Source organism: Aquarana catesbeiana, linkage group LG08, assembly GCF_042186555.1.
Source record: "Aquarana catesbeiana isolate 2022-GZ linkage group LG08, ASM4218655v1, whole genome shotgun sequence".
Classification (NCBI taxonomy): domain Eukaryota; kingdom Metazoa; phylum Chordata; class Amphibia; order Anura; family Ranidae; genus Aquarana; species Aquarana catesbeiana.
Window position 1 is genome coordinate 288243573 of NC_133331.1, and position 22871 is coordinate 288266443.

Sequence of the window (22871 nt, forward strand, 5' to 3'; positions counted from 1 at the left end):
ATTTGTGATCTCCTGTGTTTTTGAGTTTTTCTTTCCAGTCATTTGGTTCATTCTTGACAGAAAAAAAATGTTTTTTTTCTTGACCGTCCTACATTACAGGATCTAATGCCTGGTACACACAATCAGAAAAAGGGATGAAAAATACCGCTTTTGAAGCAATCGTACGATAATATGATCGTTAGTACACAGCTTTTCGAGAGCCGATCACTACAGTTCATTCAAAAGTATCTGAAGAGACCAACATGATTTTTTTTTTTTTCCTCGTATACCAGATCATATGATTTTCATTTATTCAGAACAGTATTCATCTGAAAAAAAAAATTGGAAGACCACGAAAGAATACAATACAACCCATTACATGACTTCTGAAGTTGTATTCTGTCGTAGGAGAATTTTGGTAAGTTTTGTTTCTTCATTTTCGACAGACCAGCATGCAAAAAAAAAAAAATGGATGATCATTGGTCCGATATTCTCATCGTGTGTACGAGGCTTTAGTCTTGGACCATGGGTTTGGTAGCTACCACCAGGTGGCTGGACACTGGCAAACAAAGCTGTAAGGAGAGCCCGAGCATAACCCCTACCGCTCCCTGCAAGCCTCATTTTTTTTTTTTGTGGCCTCGGGTGTTATAGACTTATAACGAAACCAATCACCTCCTGCGCATTATTGTCATATTCTGATACCAGTTCTTCATGCACATCTGCTTTTCAGCACGGGCCAGAGACACACCACTCCTTGCTGCCCACAGGCCTGGGGAAGCCCCGGTAACACACTACGAAAACACAAAACAAAAGAGGGTGTACAAGCCCAGTGTATTATCCCACGTACCATTTATTGAAAAAAATCTGTATGGAATCTGACAGGTAAGTTGATCGCTTTCCTCCTGCTGGCCTTTGTAGACAGAATGCCTGCTTATCCCTACTTTCCCCTCACGCATCAACGCTATCTGCATTTTGGATTCCTGGACAACCTTCTCAGGAAAAAAAAAAAAACACTGATGGAAAGGGAGAAGCACTTACGAGAATAGACATCTGTCAAAAAAAGCCTACCTGTTAGTGTTTTTTTTTAAAACAAGGGTTTAGTTCCAGCTATTTCAAGAAAAAAAAAAAAAAAACACACCTTAGTTTTAATGACCTTGAGTTAAAAGCTCAACTGCAGCCCAACTTTCTTTTTTCTTGTCCATTGATGGTCCCAAGAAGTCTTAAATCTTTGGGTTATACAGTTGCCTGCAGGAGGATTTGACACTGGCAAACAAAACAAAAAAACTGTAGGCCAGCTCAGGATCACCCTTCCTACTAAAACCACCCCTTAGTTACAGTGCCTTGAAAAAGTATTCATACCCCTTGAAATTTTCCACATTTTGTCATGTTACAACCAAAAACGTAAATGTATTTTATGTGATAGACCAACACAAAGTGGCACATAATTGTGAAGTGGAAGGAAAATGATAAATGGTTTTCAACATTTTTTACAAATAGATATCTGAAAAGTGTGGGGTACATTTGTATTCAGCCCCCCTGAGTCAATACTTTGTAGAACCAACTTTCCCTGCCATTACAGCTTCAAGTCTTTTTGGGAACGTCTCTACCAGCTTTGCACATCTAGAGAGGGACATTTTTGCCCATTGTTCTATGCAAAATAGCTCAAGGTCTGTCAGATTGGATGCGTCTGTGAACAGCAATTTTCAAGTCTTGCCACAGATTCTCAAATGGATTAAGGTCTGGACTTTGACTGGGCCATTTTAACACATGAGTATGCTTTGATCTAAACCATTCCATTGTAGCTCTGGCTGTATGTTTAGGGTCGTTGTCCTGCTGGAAGTCTTTTGACTTGTTTTTTCTAAGATTGCCCTGTTTGGCTTCATCCATCTTCCCATCAACTCTGACCGGCTTCCCTGTCCATGCTGAAGAAAAGCATTCCTACAACATGATGCTGCCACCACCATGTTTCACGGTGGGGGTGGTGTGTTCGGGGTGATGTGCAGTATTAGTTTTCCGCCACACATAGCATTTTGCTTTTAGGCCAAAAAGTTCAATTTTGGTGTTATCTGACCAAAGCACCTTCTTCCACATGTTTGCTGTGTCCCTCACATGGTTTCTCGCAAACTGAAAACGTAAGGAGGAGAAGGATCACTGGACTTCTTATGGCTTTTTTCAACAATTGCTTTCTTCTTGCCACTTTTCCATAAAGGCCAGATTTCTGGAGAGCACGACTAATAGTTGCCCTGTGGATAGATTCTCCCACCTGAGCTGTGGATCTCTGCAGCTCCTCCAGAGTTACCATGGGCCTCTTGGCTGCTTTTCTGATTAATGTTCTTCTTGCCCAGCCTGTCAGTATAGGTGGACAGCCATGTCTTGGTAGGTTTGCTACCAATTTTCGGATGATGGTTTGAACAATGCTCCATGAGATTTCTGGTGTGACCTGACTGGTGTGTTTCTTAGCCTTCATGATGCTGTTTGTTCACTAAGGTTCTCTAACAAACCTCTGAGGGCTTCACAGAACAGTTGTATTCATACTGAGATTAAATTACACAGGTGGACTGTGTTCTCTAATTAGGTGACTTCTGAAGGCAATTGGTTCCACTATATTTTAGTTAGGGGTATCAGAGTAAAGGAGGCTGAATACAAATGCACGCCACACTTTTCACATATTTACTTGTAAAAAAAATTGAAAACCATTTATCATTTTTCTTCTTCCACTTCACAATTATGTGCCACTTTGTGTTGGTCTATCAGATAAAATCCCAATAAGATACATATACATTTTAATAGAAAATGTGAAGGGGTATGAATACTTTTTCAAGGCACTGTATTTGCTAGCTCCCTAGGAGGCTGGACGTCTTTTCTTTTATTCAAAGTTGCTGAATAGCCTATTATTTTACTAGCACTTTTTTTTTATTAATCAAGACCCTTGTGCAATGATGCTGGGGGCTTACCCTCTGCATGGCAATTCAGCATGTTCATCTTCATCATAGCTTTTGGACTGAATCTCACCCAGACACCGCTGGACCGGACTTGCTAAGCTAGCTTGAAAATGACCTTTGGGCACGAGCACTGGGTTCTTCATGAGAACTATCCACCGTAGAACCCTTTTGTCAGCATAAAGAAGACCTTCATGAGCTACAGCCATCAAAAGAATTCTCATATTACAGTATAAAATTTTAAGTAAGTTGGATGCTGGGTCCTCTGCCACACACTGTGGCTCCTTTTGATGACCTCTACACCACTACTGTGTCCTGTAGCAATGTAAGGATCAGTAGGTGAAACCAGAGTGAAGTTGGGGATCAGGCATCCAACACATTCAGAAATTTGTACGCTCTCCGCAAGAGAGCAATGGCACATGAAACCGGTAGTGGCACATGTAGCAAAAATCGATTCTGTTGCAAGTTTTGCTTGATATTTCTTACTAGCTAATGTTAGGCTTTAAAGGAGACCTCTGTGCTATCTGGGTGTATTAAGGCTACAGTTGCTGATCCTTCCTTTCTGAAATGATAGGTACCTGGATGTCACTCTAATCCATTTTTCTGTACTTTCTAAGCCACTGACCTGGAGCAGGTGAGTTCTGACTTGGTATTGGTTTTCTTGTTCCTTATCAGTGCAGGAGATGTTCTACAGCTGAGAGTGGTCCTGCCTTACCGTGATTAGATGGACAGAATGTATGAGATATGGATGTAGAAAAGAGCAATGGGTCCCCTAGGGTGGGATTTTAAAGGCACTACCACACAATTGGTACAATATAAGTAAAAAGAATAATTTTATTACATGACAAAAAGAATATATACAAATCAAAACAAAAACATACAATGTACACATATAATGGAATAAATATAAATATGGATACAAATAGGTATACAATGGAAAAAAGACCGTCTTTCTATTTCGAGATATGGATGTAGAGACGTCATAGTGTGGGAGATGTTCTTCAGCTTAGAGAGATTCCTTCTTACCTTGAGTAGATGGACAGTGTGTATGAAGGTTGGAATTGGAGGTGTCATAGTACCCAACATGTTCTTCAGCTGAGACCATTCCTTCCGTACCTAGAGAAGATGGATAATGAGCTTGACCTGTGGGTGAAGATTTATCAGGGTGGTTGGGATCTTCCTCTGAGAGAGGTTCCTCCTTAATATTAGATAAATACTGTGTAAAATGGCTAAAACTATCCGAGTCTGAGACATGTGAGTGAGGTACCTTCATTGAAGAACTAGAAATATTTTTCAGTTCATGAGCAGGTAAGGAGACACCATTGCGTGAGAATTGTGCCACAGCTGTAACAGGTTCCTTCTTAACACTGGTGAATAGATGCTGAGTATGACCTCTGGGGCTGGAGACATCTAAGTGTGAGATGTTTTCTCCACCCTGAGAGCTTTCCATTGCATGGAAAAAGGTATATTGTGGAAGATGTGATGTAGGAATGTCTGAAGGTGAATGATGTTCTTGGCACAAAGTTGGCACCTTGTTGACCTTCTCTTGAGTATGGGTCAGATTTCCATACTCTAGTAAGGGGAGTTTGGCAGCTAGTGGACTGGTAATGGTATTGTGTTCTGGTAAAGAATAAACAGCGATGGTGGAACCTTCAGACAATTTTGCCATCTTGGATAAACCTAACAGAAAGATGGATTTGCAATTTAACCAAAACATAAAGCACTAAACAGCTGCTGTATAACTGGCACTTGACAATACTATCAATTACTGTGGAATAAGTCTTCACTTCTTACCAGGTGATGTGAGGGGCGGCCAGTTCTCCATCATGACGTCCTTGTAGAGATCCTTGTGTCCTTCTATATACTCCCACTCCTCCATGGAGAAATAGACAGTGACATCCTGACACCTTATAGGAACCTGACACACACAATGATACAGTCACCATCCAGACACATCCCTTGTCTGTTACTGGATAATGTCCCAGAATTCCCGGCACCGCTCACCTCTGTTAGCAGCTCAATTATTTTCTGGGTGACTGCTAGGATCATTTTTTTTTTTTTTTAATTCTATATTTTATTTTCCAACATTTTTAAACATAGAAACAAAATACATTTGCATGCGTGTATCAAAATATATCTTAAACATATATCGGTTCTATTTTCTGCAGATATACAGATCTTGAAATTTCGCATTTCTTATATCTTATGTGTATCAACATATGTACAGTATATACGTTTTACCTTCACGTCTTTCCTAAAAGAAAAAAAAAAGAACGCCTCTACTCCCTTTGAATTATCCCACCTGCTCCCCCTCCACGAGTGCACAGCCATATTCCCTGGTACTGACAAAGAGAGACCATTGTATCCATTTGTTGTTGAATTTCTCCTCTTTACCTAATTGCGGTGGCTTTTTCCATAGTATATATATGGGCTATATTTTTAAGCCACAGCGCGATCGTGGGGGGTGCTTCCTGCTTACATAAAGCTGGAATGCATGCTTTAGCGGCATTCAGTAAATGAGCAATCATTGAGTTTCTATACCTACACTTTGGGAGCTCCGAAAGATGGAGAAGATATCTAGCCGGATTGGATTCCAAATCGTACTCAGTTGTCTTATAGTGCCTCTTACTTTAGACCAGTGATGGCGAACCTTGGCACCCCAAATGTTTTGGAACTACATTTCCCATGATGCTCAACTTCACTGCAGAGTGCATGAGCATCATGGGAAATGTAGTTCCAAAACATCTGTGGTGCCAAGGTTCCCCATCACTGCTCTAGACCAAAAGTCCTCTAGTTTCCGACAAGACCAGAAGATATGCAGCATGTTACCCTCTGCCTCTCCGCAACGCCAGCACGTATTCGTCTTTTCCGGGTAGATTTTGTGCAGTGATGATGGAACTTTATACCACCGTGTAAGACTTGCTAGGATCTTCTTGTCATTTCTCTCAGGTGTCAAGTAAGGAGAAGAATCACTGGATTTCTTTATTGGTCCATCATCCTACATGATAGATAACAAAAACCACACAGAATCCTGGTTACTTATCCCATAACACTCCTCACCTCTCTGGTCAGGTCTGTGTTATGTCATAGAGATAAGAGTGATGTCATGTGACCTCCCAGAATCCTCCTCACCTCTCCGGTCAGGTCTGTGTTTTATTAATAGAGATAAGAGTGATGTCATGTGACCTCCCAGAATCCTCCTCACCTCTCCGGTCAGGTCTGTGTTTTATTAATAGAGATAAGAGTGATGTCATGTGACCTCCCAGAATCCTCCTCACCTCTCCGGTCAGGTCTGTGTTTTATTAATAGAGATAAGAGTGATGTCATGTGACCTCCCAGCATCCTCCTCACCTCTCCAGTCAGGTGTGTTTTATTAATAGAGATAAGAGTGATGTCATGTGACCTCCCAGAATCCTCCTCACCTCTCCGGTCAGGTCTGTGTTTTATTAATAGAGATAAGAGTGATGTCATGTGATCTCCTAGAATCCTCCTCACCTCTCCGGTCAGGTCTGTGTTTTATTAATAGAGATAAGAGTGATGTCATGTGACCTCCCAGAATCCCCCTCACCTCTCCGGTCAGGTCTGTGTTTTATTAATAGAGATAAGAGTGATGTCATGTGACCTCCCAGAATCCTCCTCACCTCTCCGGTCAGGTCTGTGTTTTATTAATAGAGATAAGAGTGATGTCATGTGACCTCCCAGAATCCTCCTCACCTCTCCGGTCAGCAGGTAGATGATCTCCAAGGTGAGCCGTAATATCCTCTCGGTCATCTTGCCCACCTTTACAGAAATGGTGAAGGAGGGGGACTCTATTGGGGAAGACTCTATGCAGAAGAACGTCAAAATCTGGAGACGGAACGAAATGATGCAATCGTCCAGAGATTTCTCTCTGTAGATATTCTGGGATGTATCGGACTTCCATCACCCAATCAGATCTTCCTATTGAGAGCCGAAGGAAACGTTAGAATAATAAATATTCCCACTTTACGCATTTTTTTACACACACACTACATATATATAGATATATATATATATACTGTGCATATATATATAGTGTATATGTCTATCTATATATATATATGTGTGTGTATATATATATATATATATATATATATATATATATATATATATATATTTGTTTTTTTTATAATGTTCAGAATAGGATATATCTATCTATATACATATCTAAGTATCTATATCTATCTATAGATAGATAGATATGGATAACTAGATATAGACATACAGAAGATATTTGTTATCTAATCAAGAAGTTCTTATGTGAAGGATGATCAGAGCTTTCCATTGGTCAGCCCCTGTGCTTCCCCAACCCTGGTAGTGTCTGCCCCTCCCCACCCCTTCTCCTCACCAGCCCTTTGCCGCTCCTGCAAAGAACCCCTAAATTCCCCAAACCACGCCCACTCCCCCGCCGCTTCCGGCGTTTGCGTTCCACCAGCTCTCCCCACCGCTGCACAGTCTCCGTGGAACGCACAGAGCGAAAGTGGGCGGGGAGGATCCCGGAAGTTAGTTATTTCCGGACCTGCGAAGAAGGGGTAAGAGCCGTGTGTGAGGTTCTGAGGGGTCAGCGTGCTGAGGGAGGGAGAGACCATGAGAGCGATAGAGAGGGAGGGAGGGGGGAATACCGGAGGAGATATATCATTACTGTATATATTATATGATTGGGGGGGGGGGGGGGGGGGGTAATAATATATATATGTGTTTATAAAATTCAATGATAGAACTTATTTCCCCCATAGACATGTACTATAGTTGTGGTGTTGTGTTCTCTGGGGATATATAGGATATCATTACACATACATGATCTCTGAGTAATATGTTTATACCAATATGTGGATGATCTCTATGGTGAGGGTGGGAGGGGGGAATGTCCTGAGGTGGTGATAGATCTGATCATACTAGAAGGGTAACTAAACCCTCCTACATACCATGAGATTATCAGATGAACCATCGATCGTTTTATTTTTGTTTTTTTTGTTGCACGCTGCTCTCATATTAAAAAAAAAAAATAGAGGTTTCGAAAATTCTCGTGATGTATTTGTATTGTATTTTCGGACAATGATTAAAGGAAAATCATTCGATCTGGTATCCTACGAGAAACCTTTTTTTTGTGTTTGTCCCTTCAGATAATTTTGGATGAACTGTTGTGATCGATTCTCTGGAAAGCTGTTTACTAACCATCAGATTATCGTACGATCGCAGATTTTGTTTTGTACGATTATCTGATCGCGTGTACGGGCCATGAGCGCCGATGTATACAGAATTTATATACCTCTATCAGCGGCGGCTGGTGCTCAATATTTTGGAAGGGGGGCAAACTAACAACACCCCACCCCCCATGCGGGAGACGGTCAGGAAGGCGGCGATTCCCCCCCCCCCCCTCCCAAGCGGGAGACAGACAGTACAGGCAATCTGCAGAAAGAGTACTCACTGTCCACAGCCACAGCCCGTCCAGTCGGTCCTCCATATGCCGGCATCTCACCCGGATGTTGAGTTCTGTGCTTTTACCATTCAAATGGATCCCGTTCGCTTCTCCTCCCGGCCGAACAGGAAGTGAGTCCTAAGACTCCCTGGCCAATCGGGTCTCAGGACCCGCTTCCTGATTGGCCCGGGAGGAGAATCAGGAAGACAATAGCGAATATTAGTTTGCTATTGTCACATAACTGGGTGGGCTCGGGGCGCATTGCTCTGCGCCCCGAGCCTACCCCTTTTTTAAGCCAATTAGAGCCCCTGGCTGTAATCATGTGCTTTAAGAATAAAAAAACCCATTGGAATCCATGGGTCCGGTGCCCTGCATGTAGATTAGGGGCCAGGCGCATGGATTGGGGGGGGGGGGGGGGGTGGCATGTTAAAAAAACACAGATGTGTATCTACACGTCTGACTCCTTATTATTTATAATCCCAACATCTCTGTCCTCTATCTGTCTTTCTATCCCCCCCCCAACCTCCTTTCTTGCCCCATACTTTCCTCTCTCCCTATATACCCCCCACCCCCCTCTCTGTTGTTTCTGCCTGTGTCCCCTTTCTCTCTAACCCCCACCCCCTATCTCCCCTTTCTCTCTCCTCTTTCCCTCCATCTCTCTTCCACTCCGCCACTCTGTTTTGTCTACCCCTGTCCCCTCTCTGGCCCGGTTCACACTAGTGTGATGCCAGACAGTGCATGTGATTCACACCACATTGCTGTGCAGATCACATGCGATGTCTGTGCGATGCGAATTCAGCCAATACAGACAGTATCACCACTCTCTTTTATCTCTCTATTCCCTCATCTCTCTATCCTCTGTCCCCCCATCACTCCATCCCCCCTCTCTACTACCACCTTCTTTACCTCATACTGCCCTCTTTATCTCTCTCTCTCTTTTTATACAGTATCTCACAAAAGTGAGTACACCCCTCACATTTTTGTAAATATTTTATTCTATCTTTTTATGTGACGAACACTGAAGAAACGACACTTTGCTACAATGTAAAGTAGTGAGTGTACAGCTTGTATAACGGTGTAAATTTGCTGTCCCCTCAAAATAACTCAACACACAGCCATTAATGTCTAACCTGGCAACAAAAGTGAGTACACCCCTAAGTGAAAATGTCCAAATTGCGCCCAAAGTGTCAATATTTTGTGTGGCCACCATTATTTTCCATCACTGCCTTAACCCTTTCGGGCATGGAGGTCACCAGAGCTTCACAGGTTGCCACTGGAGTCCTCTTCCACTCCTCCATGACGACATCACGGAGCTGGTGGATGTTAGAGACCTTGCGCTCCTCCACCTTCCATTTGAGGATGCCCCACAGATGCTCAATAGGGTTTAGGTTTGGAGACATGCTTTGCCAGTCCATCACCTTTACCCTCAGCTTCTTTAACAAGGCAGTGGTCGTCTTGGAGGTGTGTTTGGAGCCCCAGACCATGACACTCCCACCACCATGCTTGACTGTAGGCAAGACACACTTGTCTTTGTACTTCTCACCTGTTTGCCACCACACACACTTGACACCATCTGATCCAAATAAGTTTATCTTGGTCTCATCAGACCACGGGACATGGTTCCAGTAATCCATGTCCTTAGTCTGCTTGTCTTCAGCAAACTGTATGCAGGCTTTCTTGCGCATCATCTTTAGAAGAGGCTTCCTTCTGGGATGACAGCCATGCAGACCATTTTGATGCAGTGTGCGGCGTATGGTCTGAGCACTGACAGGCTGACCCCCCACCCCTTCAACCTCTGCAGCAATGCTGGCAGCACTCATACGTCTATTTCCCAAAGACAACCTCTGGATATGACGCTGAGCACGTGCACTCAACTTCTTTGGTGGACCATGGCAAGGCCTGTTCTGAGTGGAACCTGTCCTGTTAAACCGCTGTATAGTCTTGGACACCGTGCTGCAGCTCAGTTTCAGGGTCTTGTCAATCTTCTTATAGCCTAGGCCATGTTTATGTAGAGCAACATTTCTTTTTTTGAGATCCTCAGAGAGTTCTTTGCCATGAGGTGCCATGTTGAACTTCCAGTGACCAGTATGAGAGAGTGACAGCGATAACACCAAATTTATCACACCTGCTCCCCATTCACACCTGGAACCTTGTAACAATAATGAGTCACATGACATTGGGGAGGGAAAATGGCTAATTGGGCTCAATTTGGACTATTTCACTTAGGGGTGTACTCACTTTTGTTGCCAGCAGTTTAGGCATTAATGGCTGTGTATTGAGTTATTTTGAGAGGACAGCAAATTTACACTGTTATACAAGCTGTACACTCACTACTTTACATTGTAGCAAAGTGTCATTTCTTCAGTGTTGTCACATGAAAAGATATAATAAAATATTTACCAAAATGTGAGGGGTGTACTCACTTTTGTGAGATACTGTATATACCGTATATCCCCCTTACTCTGCCTCTTTCCTTTCTCCCTATTCCCCATTCTGCCTGTGTTCCCGCTTACATTCCCCTCCCTGTCGCTGTATCCCTCTCTCTCTCAACCCCCTCTCTCCTGTCTCTCTCTACCCCCTATCTCCTCTCTCTTTCTATTAAACCCCTCTCCATCACTCTGCTTCTCTATCCTGACTCTCCCTCTACTGTCTCTCATTCCACTCCCTGTTGCTCTTTCCCTCTTCCTTTACAACCTCCGTCTGCTCTCTCTATCCGCCTCCAACCCCCCCCCAATCTCCCCACCCCTAATCCTTTCTCTGTATCCCTACTATCTGTCTATACCAAATCTCTCTCTGTCCTGTCTCTCTACCCCCCCCCAGCCTCTCTCTCCAGCCTGACTTTCTCTGTGTCCTCTCTCTGTATCCCCCCTCTTTCCTTTCTTTCTATCCCCTCACTCCCATCTCTCTGTCATCTCTACACCCCTCTCTCTCTCTCTCTCTCTCTCTCTCTCTCTCTCTCTCTCTCTCTCTCTCTCTCTCTCTCTCTCTCTCTCTCTCTCTCTCTCTCTCTCTCTCTCTCTCTCTCTCTCTCTCTCTCTCTCTCTCTCTCTCTCTTATCCTCCCTCTCTCTGTCTCTCTACCCCACCCCTTGATCAAATCCTCTCTGTCTCTCTACCCTCCTCCTCCAATCACTTTTCCCCTCCCTCTATACCCCCCCATTTCATTCTTTCATATCTCTTTGTCATATGTACAGACATGACCCCCAAAGATTGCTACTGTGAGCAGTACTGCTACCAAGGAGGTGTTAGAGCATTGTGTGAACTGTACTCACAATAGTTGTTCCCATTCCAACGCAATCCAATCTTTAAATCCCTTCCATTGTCTTCTAATTGTTCCTCTCCTCCACCAGGATTTCTCTACATGGGATGTACCAAAGATGGACAGGGACAGAAGTGTGATGACCAAAAAGATATTGGACCTCACCATGGAGATCATCTACCTGCTAACTGGAGAGGTGAGGAGGATTCTGGGAGGTCACGTGACATCACTCTTACCTCTATTAATAAAACACAGACCTGACCAGAGAGGTGAGGAGGATTCTGGGAGGTCACATGACATCTCTCTTATCTCTATTAATAAAACACAGACCTGACCGGAGAGGTGAGGAGGATTCTGGGAGGTCACATGACATCACTCTTATCTCTATTAATAAAACACAGACCTGACCGGAGTGGTGAGGAGGATTCCGGAGGTCACTATTAGTTAATTGCACCTTTCTTCTCCTATCTAGAAATATGCAGCAGTGAAGATGACATTTATTGAGGGTCTTTTACAAGGAATGTATCCACCTGTCCTAGAGGGGTGCAGCAGTAGCCGGAGCCCCATCTTGGAGCATGCACCCCACTCTCTAGAACCTGAGAGGAACAATGACGAGAAGATTATAGAAGTCGCACAGAACATCATTGATCTGCTGACAGGAGAGGTGAGCGGTGCCGGGAATTCTGGGACATTATCCAGTAACAGAGAAGGGATGTGTCTGGATGGTGACTGTATCATTGTGTGTGTCAGGTTCCTATAAGGTGTCAGGATGTCACTGTCTATTTCTCCATGGAGGAGTGGGAGTATATTGAAGGACACAAGGATCTCTACAAGGATATCATGATGGAGGACTGGCCTCCCCTCACATCACCGGGTAAGAGGAGACGTTATTGTAAAGGAGAGAGCAGTACGGAGGGTCCACCTAGATCCCCCATCATCTGATAAAGACATAGAAACAATTTATTCAGTCAGTGTGTGTGTTTCCTACAGATGGATCCAGTAATAGAAAATCCCGTCCTCTGTATTCCCGGGATTCCATGCAGGAAGATCACACCATCCCTCACCATTATCAGGTAAAAAGAACTTAGAGTCTCACCAAAGTAAAATTTGTTATTTTTTGTTTCCTTTTTTTAGTTATCTTAATTGTTTCCATTTTATGTTTAGGGTGAAGATTTGAATGATGGGACAGTGCCGTATGTAGAAGAGACATCTTCAATGGCTGATGACCGACGTCTGCGGGAGGATATTCCTTCAGAGATCAGCAGAGGTGAGTCATTAACAAAAATCGATTTTACCTTCTTGTTTTTTACATTTATGATATACACTCACCGGCTACTTTATTAGGTACACCTTGCTAGTACCGGGTTTGACCCCCTTTTGCCTTTATTCTTCGTGGCATAGATCAAACAAGGTAATGGAAACATTTTGGTCTATATTGACATGATAGCATTACGCAGTTGCTGTAGAATTGTCAGCTGCAAATCCATGATGTGAATCTCATATTCCACCACATCACAAAGGTGTTCTATTGGATGAGATCTGGTGAGTGTGGAGGACATTGGAGTACAGTGACCTCATTGTCCAGTGGTGAGATGATTTGAGCTTTGTGACATGGTGCATTATCTTGCTGGAAGAATCCATCAGAAGATGGGGACACTGTAGTCATAAAGGGATGGACATGGTCAGCAACAATATTCAGGTAGGCTGTGGCATTTAAACGATGCTCAATTGGTACTAAGGGGCCCAATGTGTATCAAGTAAATATCCCCCACACACCATTACACCACCACCACCAGCCTGAACCGTTGATACAAGGCAGGATGGATCCATGCTTTCATGTTGTTTACACCAAATTCTGGCCCGACCATCTGAATGTCGCAGCTGAAATCGAGACTCATCAGACCAGGCAAAGTTTTTCCAATCTTCTATTGTCCAATTTTGGTGAGCCTGTGTGAATTGTAGCCTCAGTTTCCTGTTCTTAGCTGATAGGGGTGGCACCCGGTGTGGTCTTCTGCTGCTGTAGTCATCTGCTTCAAGGTTCAATGTGTTGTGTGTTCAGAGATGGTATTCTGCATACCTTGGATGTAATGAGTGGTTATTTGAGTTACTGTTGCCTTTCTATCATCTGCCCATTCTCTTCTGACCTCTGACATCAACAAGGCATTTTTCTCCACACAACTGCCGCTCACTGGATATTTTCTCTTTTTCTGACCATTTTCTTTAAACCCGAGAGATGGTTGTGAGTGAAAATCTCAGTAGATCAGCAGTTTTTGAAATACTTTCTTCCCCATTCTGATGCTCACTTTGAACTTCAGCAAGTTTTCTTTGTCACATCTAGATGCCTAAATGCATTGAGTTGCTGCCATGTGATTGGCTGATTAGCAATTTGTGTTACGAAGCAATTGAACAGGTGTACCTAAAAAAGTGGCTGGTGAGTGTATGTTGTAGTGAACTTTTCCCTACAATAAATAAAACATGTTTAAAAAAAAAGAAATAAGGGCAAGTAAACATGGAAAGATTTAAAATTTTGCATTTTCCCGCAGATGGACACCACACCGGGAGAAGCTCAGCGGAACGTCCCACCTGTAGTCTGAACAAGGATGATGTTGTAGAAGATTCTCAAGGAGAAAACCTTGTTACCCCCAATATCCATCCAGGACCTCACAGTACAGATCCCTCTTATTCCAAGAATTCTTTTACCGAAGAGACACATTCTGTTATGCCAAGCATCCATTTTGGACTCCAGAATGTGGATAGGTCACTCAATTCATCTAATTCTGAGGAACCCTCTCCCATGGAGTTGGATACTGTTAGCTCAAATATCCATTCAGCACTCAGCAGATCACCAGCTCTCTCTTTCCCCAATGAACCTTTTGATAAATTGCACACTGCCCCAAATATTAATTCTGAACTTCGTGGATCACCCCACCCCACTAATCCCAAAGAATCTTCTCTTGATGTATCCTGTACTCTCTCCCCAAATATCCATCTGAGGCTGCAAAATACAGACGAGTCACTGGATCTCACTAGTCCTGAGGAATCCACTCAAGATAAAACCCATACTGTTACCTCAACTATCAATCTGGGACTTCTGAATATGGATCGACCACCAGAGACTAAAGAATCCTCTCCCTTTAAGTCCCATACAATTACCACAAATATTCATTTAAAGCTTAACAGATCACCACATCTCTCTCATCCCGAAGGATCTTCTTCTGCTCAATCACAGACTGATGTAAATATTAATTCAGGACTTGATAGTTCAGACAGATCAGTAGATGCCTCTAAGCCTAAGGAATCTTCTCCTATAAATGCCTATACTTTAACTCCAAAAATCCATTCAGCCTGTGAAAGTTCTCTTGATGGATCACCTGCCTTTTCCTTAAGTACCCCTCCAGGAGTTCCTAGTGTGGATAGATTAGCAGATCCCTCTAAACCCAGAGAATCTTTTGCGGATAAATCACATTCTGTTACCCTACATATGTATCCAGAACCTTGCAATGTACATAGATCACCCGTTCCCCTAAATCCTGAGGCATGCCATCCCATTCAGTCACAAACTGCTACTGCAGATATGTATTCAGAATGCCACAGATCAATGGATCCCTGTTGTGTTGGTGAATCGTCTACTACTTCAAATACTATTCATGATGTCTATTCAGGACCTCACAATGTGGACAGATCGTTAGATCCTGACAAACCTTCTGCTACATCACATACTATTCCAAATGGCAATTCAGGACCTCACAGTGCGGAAAGATTGCTGAATCCCTGTTATCTTAATGAATCTTTTGCTACATCACATACTATTCCAAATGGCAATTCAGGAGCTCACAATACGGACAGATCGTTGGATACTGACAAATCTTCTGCTACATCACCTACTATTTCACATGTCAATCCAGGACCTCACAGCGTGGATAGATCACAAGATCCCTGTTATCCTCAGGAATCTTCAGCTACATCACACACTATTCCAAATGTCAATTCAGGACCTCATAGTGAGAAAAGATTACCAGATCCCTCTTATCCTCATAAATCTTCTGCTACATCACCTACTATTCCAAATGTCAATTCAGAAGTTCACATTGCTGATAATCCACCTGATCCTGTTCATTCCTGGGTATCTTTTCTCATGAAGTTACATACCAGTGGATCAAATATGCATTCATCGCTTACCACATCACTGAATCCCTCTGACCCTGATGACTCTTGTGATAAGCAACTTCCTGTCCCAAATATGAATCCAGGATTTCATACTTCATCCAGATCACCATATTTTACTAATCTTGGGGAATCCTACCCTGATAAATTCAGTGCTGGCACTCTAAACCTCCAACCAGATCATTATAGTGTAGATAGAATACCGGACCTTACTTATCCTGGAAAACCTCAGACTGTCACCCTAGATGTTCATCGGGAATTACCCAGTGTGGATAGAACACCAAATTCTTCGGAATCCTCTCTCACAAACTCTCATGTCATAATCCAGTCAACATTAAACAACTCCCTGGATCCCTCGTATTCTGTTGAATCTTCTACTTCATCACAGACTGTCACTCAAAATATCCATCCAGTAAATCACTATGCAGATAGAGCACTGGATCGTACAAATTCTGAGGAATCCTCTGCTGAAAAACCACATCCTGACACCCCAGATATCCATCACAGTGTGAGTAGAACACCGGATCCTGAGGTGTCCTGCCCTATGACTTCACATAATATCACCTCAAATACATATTCAGAGTTTAATTCTCCAGATCCATCTGACAAATCCTCCCTTGGATCACATACTGCTCCTAATATCCATTCAGGCCTACAGACCACAGATAGTTCACAGGATCCCCCTATTGATTATTTGTTATCCAATAAATTACTTATTACCTTGAATGTCCATCCAGAACTTTACCTTATGGATAAATCATCCATTCCTTCTTATCCCGAAGAATACTCTTCCATTAAGTCACTAATTATTAGCCCAAATATCCGTTCATTACGTGGGAGATCACCAGATCCCTATTCTGATGAACCTTCTGATAAATTGCATACTGCTCCAAATATCAGTCTTAGACTTCAGAGTCCGGACAGATCACTGCATTCTTATTCCGAGGAATGTTCTGTTGATATAACCAATGCTGCCACCCCAAATATCCATTCGGGACATCACAGTTTGGATACAACCCTGGATCCTGAGGTATCTGATCACATGAAATCACACACTGTTACCCCAAATTTACACTCACTTAACAGATCACCGGATTTAGGTTATCCAGATGAATCTACTGCTAAGTCACATTCGTCTCCAAATAACTATGCAGGACATCACAGTCAAAACAAATCTCCAGAACCCTACATAGCTGAGCTATCTCCTCCCAATGTATCACTTAATGTTGACCTGAATGTCCTTCCTGAACATGACATTGCAAAGGGATCACCCAACCACTCTCGTCCTACGGAATTCTGTCCCATGAAGTCATCCATTGTTTCCCCCAATATCTGTTTTTTTAACAGATCACCGGATTCCTATCATCCTGATGAATCCTCTGCTAACTCACATGCTTCTCCAAATATCTATGCAGGACATCACAGTGAAAACAGATCACCAGATGCCTCCATAGCTGAGCAATCTTCTCAGAGTTTATCACTTAGTGTTGACCTAAATGTCTATCCAGAACATCACAATGGAAATAAATCACCAGAGCCATCCATATCCGAACAATCTCCTCTGAATGTATCACTCAGTGTTGATTTGAATGTCCATCCAGAACCTCCCAGTGTGAATAGATCACCCAACCACTCTCATTCTACGGAATTATTTTACATGAAGTCACACTCTGTTTCTCCCAATATCTGTTCACTTAACAGATCACCGGATTCCTATTATCCTGATGAATCTTCTGCTAAATCACATTTATCTCCAAATATCCATGTAGGACATCACAGTGAAAACAGATCACCAGATCCCTCCGTGACTCTGCAATCTCCACTGAGTGTATCACCGAGTGTCGACCCAAATGTCTATCCAGAACATCACAATGTGAACAGATCACCAGATCCCTCCATAGCTCAGCAATCTTCACCCAATGTATCACTTAATGTTGACTCAAATGTCCTTCCAGAACATCAAAGTGTGGATAGAGCACCCAGCCGCTTTCATCCTAAGGATTTAATTCCCATGGAGTCACATACTCTCATGCCAAATGTAGGATCAGCATTCCAGAGTGCTGACCAATCACCAGAGCCCTCTAAACTTGACGAATATTCTATTGATGCATCAAATATTCACCCAAAAGGCTCTATTAGATCTCTAGTTCTGAATTATAATCCTGAGGAACCCACTCCTATCAAAGCTCATATCGTTTGTCCAATTACTCCCGCGGGACTTCAGAGAGTAGATAGATCACCAGATCCTGAAGTATCTTTTCATGCAATGTCACAATCGGTTACTCAAGATGCTCCTCTAGAACCTCACAATATGGATAGCCCACCCAGTCCCTCTAACCCAAAAGAACCTGGCTCCATGGAATTACCTCCTATTACAACAAATATTCTTCAAGAACTGTGCAATGATCATCCATGTCTGGATTCCTCTGGCCTTCACACAATGTCACAATCTGTTACCCAAGATGCTCCTCTAGGACGTCACAATGTGGATAGCCCACCCAGTCCCTCTAACCCAAAAGAACCTGGCTCCATGGAATTACCTCCTATAACAACAAATATTCTTCAAGAACTGTGCAATGCTCACCCATGTATGGATTCCTCTGTCCTTCAAACAATGTCACAATCAGTTATTCTAGATGCTCCTCTAGAACGTCACAATGTGGATAGCCCTCCCAGTCCATCTAACCCAAAAGAACCTGGCTCCATGGATTTACCCCCTATTACAACAAATATTCTTCAAGAACTGTGCAATGATCATCCATGTCTGGATTCCTCTGGCCTTCACACAATGTCACAATCTGTTACTCAAGATGCTCCTCTAGAACATCACAATGTGGATAGCCCACCCAGTCCCTCTAACCCAAAAGAACCTGGCTCCATAGAATTACCTCCTATTACAACAAATATTCTTCAAGAACTGTGCAATGCTCACCCATGTATGGATTCGTCTGGCCTTCACACAATGTCACAATCAGTTACTCAAGATGCTCCTCTAGAATGTCACAATGTGGATAACTCACCCAGCCCCTCTAACCCAAAAGAATCTAGATCCTCAGAATCACCTCCTATTACAACAGATATTCTTCAAGAACTATGCAATGCTCACCGATGTCTTGATTCCTCTGGCCTTCATGAGTCTTTTCAAGCTCTTGCCGTAAATATCTACTATGAACCTCTTAGTGCTAATAATTCATCTGAACCCTGTGGTCCAGAGGAACTTGCACCCAATGGTTCTCTTGCTATCATGCCAACTAACCATCCAGAAATTTGCAGCTTGGATAATACACCAAAATCCTCTGAGGAATCTTCTTTGGAGAAGTCATATTATGTTCTCCCAAACATCCATTTAGAACCTCACAAGGCTGATCAATCCCCAGACACCTCAAATCTTCAGGAAACCTCTTTCGAGCAGACATATACGGTTACCCCAAATAATGGCTTGGCACTTCATCAAACACTGGATGCCTCTAATTCCGAGGAGCATTCTCAAAGTAAGTCCACTGCCCTTACCATAAATCCCTCTAACCCAAAGCAGTCTCTTCCTGACCGATTGGGTTGTGCGACTGGAAATACAGATCAAAATAGGCTCAAAGAAATTTCATGTCCAGTATGTGGTAGATGTTTTAGACGCCAGACAATATTTCTGAACCATTGGGGAATTTACTGTGGGAAAATCTTTAAAGAAAAGCCTCGTACTAAGCAACCTCATAAGAAAAAATCAGACAAAAAGTCATCCCCACCTGCTAAACGGGGAGAATTGTGTAAAAAGAAAGCAGTTGTTCTCAAAGAACCAAATACTCAGCAGTCCAAGGGGCCTTATCCATGTCCTGAATGTGGGAAATTCTACTCCCAGAAGTCAAATCTCCTTCAGCATCGGAGAATTCATACCGGCTTGAAGCCCTTTTCCTGTCTACATTGCGGGAAATGTTTCACCAAGAAAATAAGTCTTGTGACTCACATCAGAATTCATTCCGGAGAAAAGCCATTCAAGTGCAAACAGTGTGGGAAATGTTTTGGCCAGCAAGGTCACCTAGATCGACACCGCAAAATGCACACTGGTGAGAAGCCCTATCCATGTCCTGAATGCGATAAATCCTTCCTTCAGAAATGTGATCTAGTTAAACACCGGAGGATTCACACGGGACAGAGACCTTATCTGTGTTCTGAGTGTGGGAAATCATTCACGGAGACGTCAGGCCTTAAAAGACATCGAAGACTTCACCGGTGAGAAATATCGACTACTGTGTCCTCCTTCAAGAGACGGAATCTGATCCATCACAAAATTCACACGAGAGAAGCGGGAAGCCTAATCAGAAGACCATATCCATGTCTTGAATTTGATAAGTCCATGCTTCGGAAATGCTATCTGGTTAAACACCAGAGGATTCACACAGGACAGAGACCTTATTTGTACCCTGAGCGTGGGAAGACTTTAACGGAGACCTTAGGCCTTAAAAGACATTGACGACTTCATAGGAAGTATCGACTACTGTGATCTACTGTGATCTTCTCCAAAAGATCAAAGGCTTCACCTGGGAGAGATATTGACTACTGTGATCTATTCCAAGAGACCAAATCTAATCCATCACAACATTCGCACGAGAGAAGCGGAAAGGCTAATCTTTGAAGACCATACTGATATCCTGAATTTGATAAATCCTTCCTTCAGAAATGCGATCTGGTTAAACACCAGAGGATTCATACGGGAAAGAGACCTTATCTGTGTTCTGAGTGTGGAAATTCATTCACATTTTTTATTCAGACATCAGGCCTTAAAGTGGAGGTCCACCCTAAAAAAGGAAATGGCATTAAAATTCAATTAAAAAAAAAAAAAATGTTTTAATTTACCTGAAACCTCTGTTGCTAGGCAGTCTTCCTAATCTGCCTCTTCCTATTCCACGGCGCTTCCTCCTCCTAAGGTGAGGGGCCCCGTTGCCTTCTGGGGCATGTGTGTCCCCCAGGAAACAACGGGGCCATTCACAGAGCGCCGCTCGCGCATGCGCAGTAGGAAACTGCCTGTTTCCTATAGGATGGAGGCGCCGCCGGCCGATCCGATGGATGGATCGGCCTTGGGGGGGGGGGCGACATCGCGGGCTCGCTTGACAGGTAAGTGTCCTTATTAAAAGTCAGCAGCTACAATGTTTGTAGCTGCTGACTTTAAAAAAAAAAACAAAAAAAAACGTCCGGAACCCCCCTTTAAAAGACATTGAAGACTTCACCGGTGACTACTGTGATCTCCTTCAAGAGACCATATCTGATCAATCACAACATTCATATGAGAGAAGCAGGAAGCCTAATCATTGAAGACCATTCAGTGTCCAATGTGGAGGACATTTAGAGAAGATATTAGACTTTAGTAGGCATTAAAGGATAAAGATAAGATGAAGCCATCTCCAAATTCACCAATGGATGTTCCAACCAAAGGTGGGTGGGAACAGTGCCAGGAACATCTCGGCACTTCCCAAACTTCCAGGAGGTTTATGAAACAGGTGCCTGAGCCAATGTCATTTTTAGCTTTTTTTTATATTTCAGTTTTGTTCTGAGAATGTTTTTATTGCTGTTTTTAAATTGTTGGAGTTGGTTTTAATTAAATAAGACAAAAGCTCCAATGCCCATTTTGCCTCTTTGATAGACAATGCTGTGAAAATGCTTTAGAACTTACATGCACAGGTTCCATATCCCCCCCCCCCCCCCCCCCCCCGGAACAGCAGAGCTCATGCAGGATCAGTGGCAGGAAAGCTGCATCATCACAAATGAGCTGGTGCAGTTGCACTGCAAAATGGGCACAGGCACATAACTTATGGGGTGTCGGGTCATTTTATGCAATATAAGCTGCTCACCCAATGCAAGGAAAGGAGGTAAAACTGTTCATTAACTGTATGCAAAGCTTTTTAGGTGGTTTTCTGTAGTGGGATGTGCTGAACTGAGAGTTTCTCCAAAAACCTGCAGCTATTATACTTATTTTCACCTGTGCACAACCTGCCATATGCAGCTGCAGTCATTCCTGAATGGCTGTGCTATTGCTTAACCACTTCAATATCGGGCACGTTCACCTCCTTCCTGCCCAGGCCAATTTTCAGTTTTCAGCTCTGTTGCACTTTGAAGGACAATTGCGCGGTCATGCAACACTGCACCTAAATGAAATTTTTATAATTTTATTGAAACAGAGTTTTCTTTTGGTGGTATTTAACCACTTGAGGACCAGCTGCTGCAGGTATACTGGGGCAGGTTGGCTCCCCTGGGCAAATCGCCGTAACTGTACGTCGGCCGCTTTAAGAGCTCTAGGGGTTATGTGCACACGCCTGCGGTGCGACGCCGGAGCCGATGCGCGTGGCCGTCGGGCGCGATACCCACCGGCCACCCGCGATCGCTCCTGGCAGAGACAGAATGGAGATCTGTCAATGTAAATAGATCTCCGTTCTGTCAGGGGAGGAAAGACAGATCTGCTGCTTCTATTAATTAGGAGCAGCGATCGGTCTCCTCTCCCAGGCAGTCCCATCCCCCCCACAGTTAGAAACACTCTCTAGGTAACACACGTTACCCCTTGATCGCCCCCTAGTGTTAACCCCTTCCCTGTCAATTACCTTTATATAGTAATCAGTGGCTATTTTTAGCTCTGATCGTTGTAAAAATGTCAATGGTCCCAAAAAAGTATCCGTTCTGTCCGCTGCAATGTCGCAGCCCTGCTAAAAAAATCACTGATCACTGCCATTACTAGTAAAAAAAAAAAAAAATTTTGTAGACGTGATAACTTTTTTGCGCAAACCAATCAATATACGCTTATTGCGATTTTTTTTACCAAAAATATGTAGAAGAATACATATTGGCCTAAACTGATGAAACATTTTTTTTTAATATGTATTATAGCAAAAAGTAAAAAAATATTGTTTTTTTTTTTTTTCAAAATTAACGCTTTTTTTTTTGTTTATAGCACACACAATAAAAACCGCAGAGGTGATCAAATACCACCAAAAGAAAGCTCTATTTGTGGGGAAAAAAAGGACATTTTATTTGGGTACATCGTTGCACGACCGCGCAATTGTCAGTTAAAGCGACGCGGTGCCATATCGCAAAAAAATGGCCTGGTCAGTAAG

General features: G+C 43.0%; 2 protein-coding genes across 4 annotated transcripts in view; one reads left to right on the forward strand and one right to left on the reverse strand.

Annotated features, from left to right (window-relative positions):
- Positions 1-3734: 3734 nt before the first annotated feature.
- Positions 3735-7431, reverse strand: LOC141104736 (uncharacterized). 3 transcript variants are annotated; one of them, XM_073594440.1, is made up of 5 exons: positions 7285-7431; positions 6633-6857; positions 5748-5916; positions 4713-4836; positions 3735-4034 (listed from the first exon to the last, which is right to left on the reverse strand). In XM_073594440.1, the coding sequence occupies exons 2-5, from the start codon at positions 6687-6689 to the stop codon at positions 4010-4012; spliced, it is 375 nt and encodes a 124-aa protein (XP_073450541.1). In that variant the 5' UTR covers positions 6690-6857; positions 7285-7431; the 3' UTR covers positions 3735-4009. The 3 variants fall into 3 exon arrangements, with proteins under 3 accessions (XP_073450541.1, XP_073450540.1, XP_073450539.1); XM_073594439.1 differs by having other exon boundaries at positions 3735-4598; XM_073594438.1 differs by having other exon boundaries at positions 3735-4598; positions 4713-5916.
- The window catches only part of LOC141106779 (uncharacterized), a 99518-nt gene continuing 83969 nt past the window's right edge, over positions 7323-22871 (forward strand). Inside the window, exons 1-7 of the mRNA XM_073597706.1 lie at positions 7323-7468; positions 11705-11809; positions 12086-12277; positions 12364-12487; positions 12604-12686; positions 12778-12880; positions 14157-20001. Coding sequence (XP_073453807.1) covers positions 11732-11809; positions 12086-12277; positions 12364-12487; positions 12604-12686; positions 12778-12880; positions 14157-20001 — 6425 coding nt within the window. The 5' untranslated portion in view covers positions 7323-7468; positions 11705-11731. The remainder of the gene's footprint in view (positions 7469-11704; positions 11810-12085; positions 12278-12363; positions 12488-12603; positions 12687-12777; positions 12881-14156; positions 20002-22871) is intronic.

Excerpts from the sequence above, each read along its gene's own strand:
- LOC141104736 (XM_073594438.1), bottom strand. The coding sequence starts at position 4,797 with ATGGAGGAGTGGGAGTATATAGAAGGACACAAGGATCTCTACAAGGAC. Across the intron at positions 4,599-4,712 it reads GCCGCCCCTCACATCACCTG|GTTTATCCAAGATGGCAAAA; the intron begins GTAAGAAGTGAA and ends TCTTTCTGTTAG.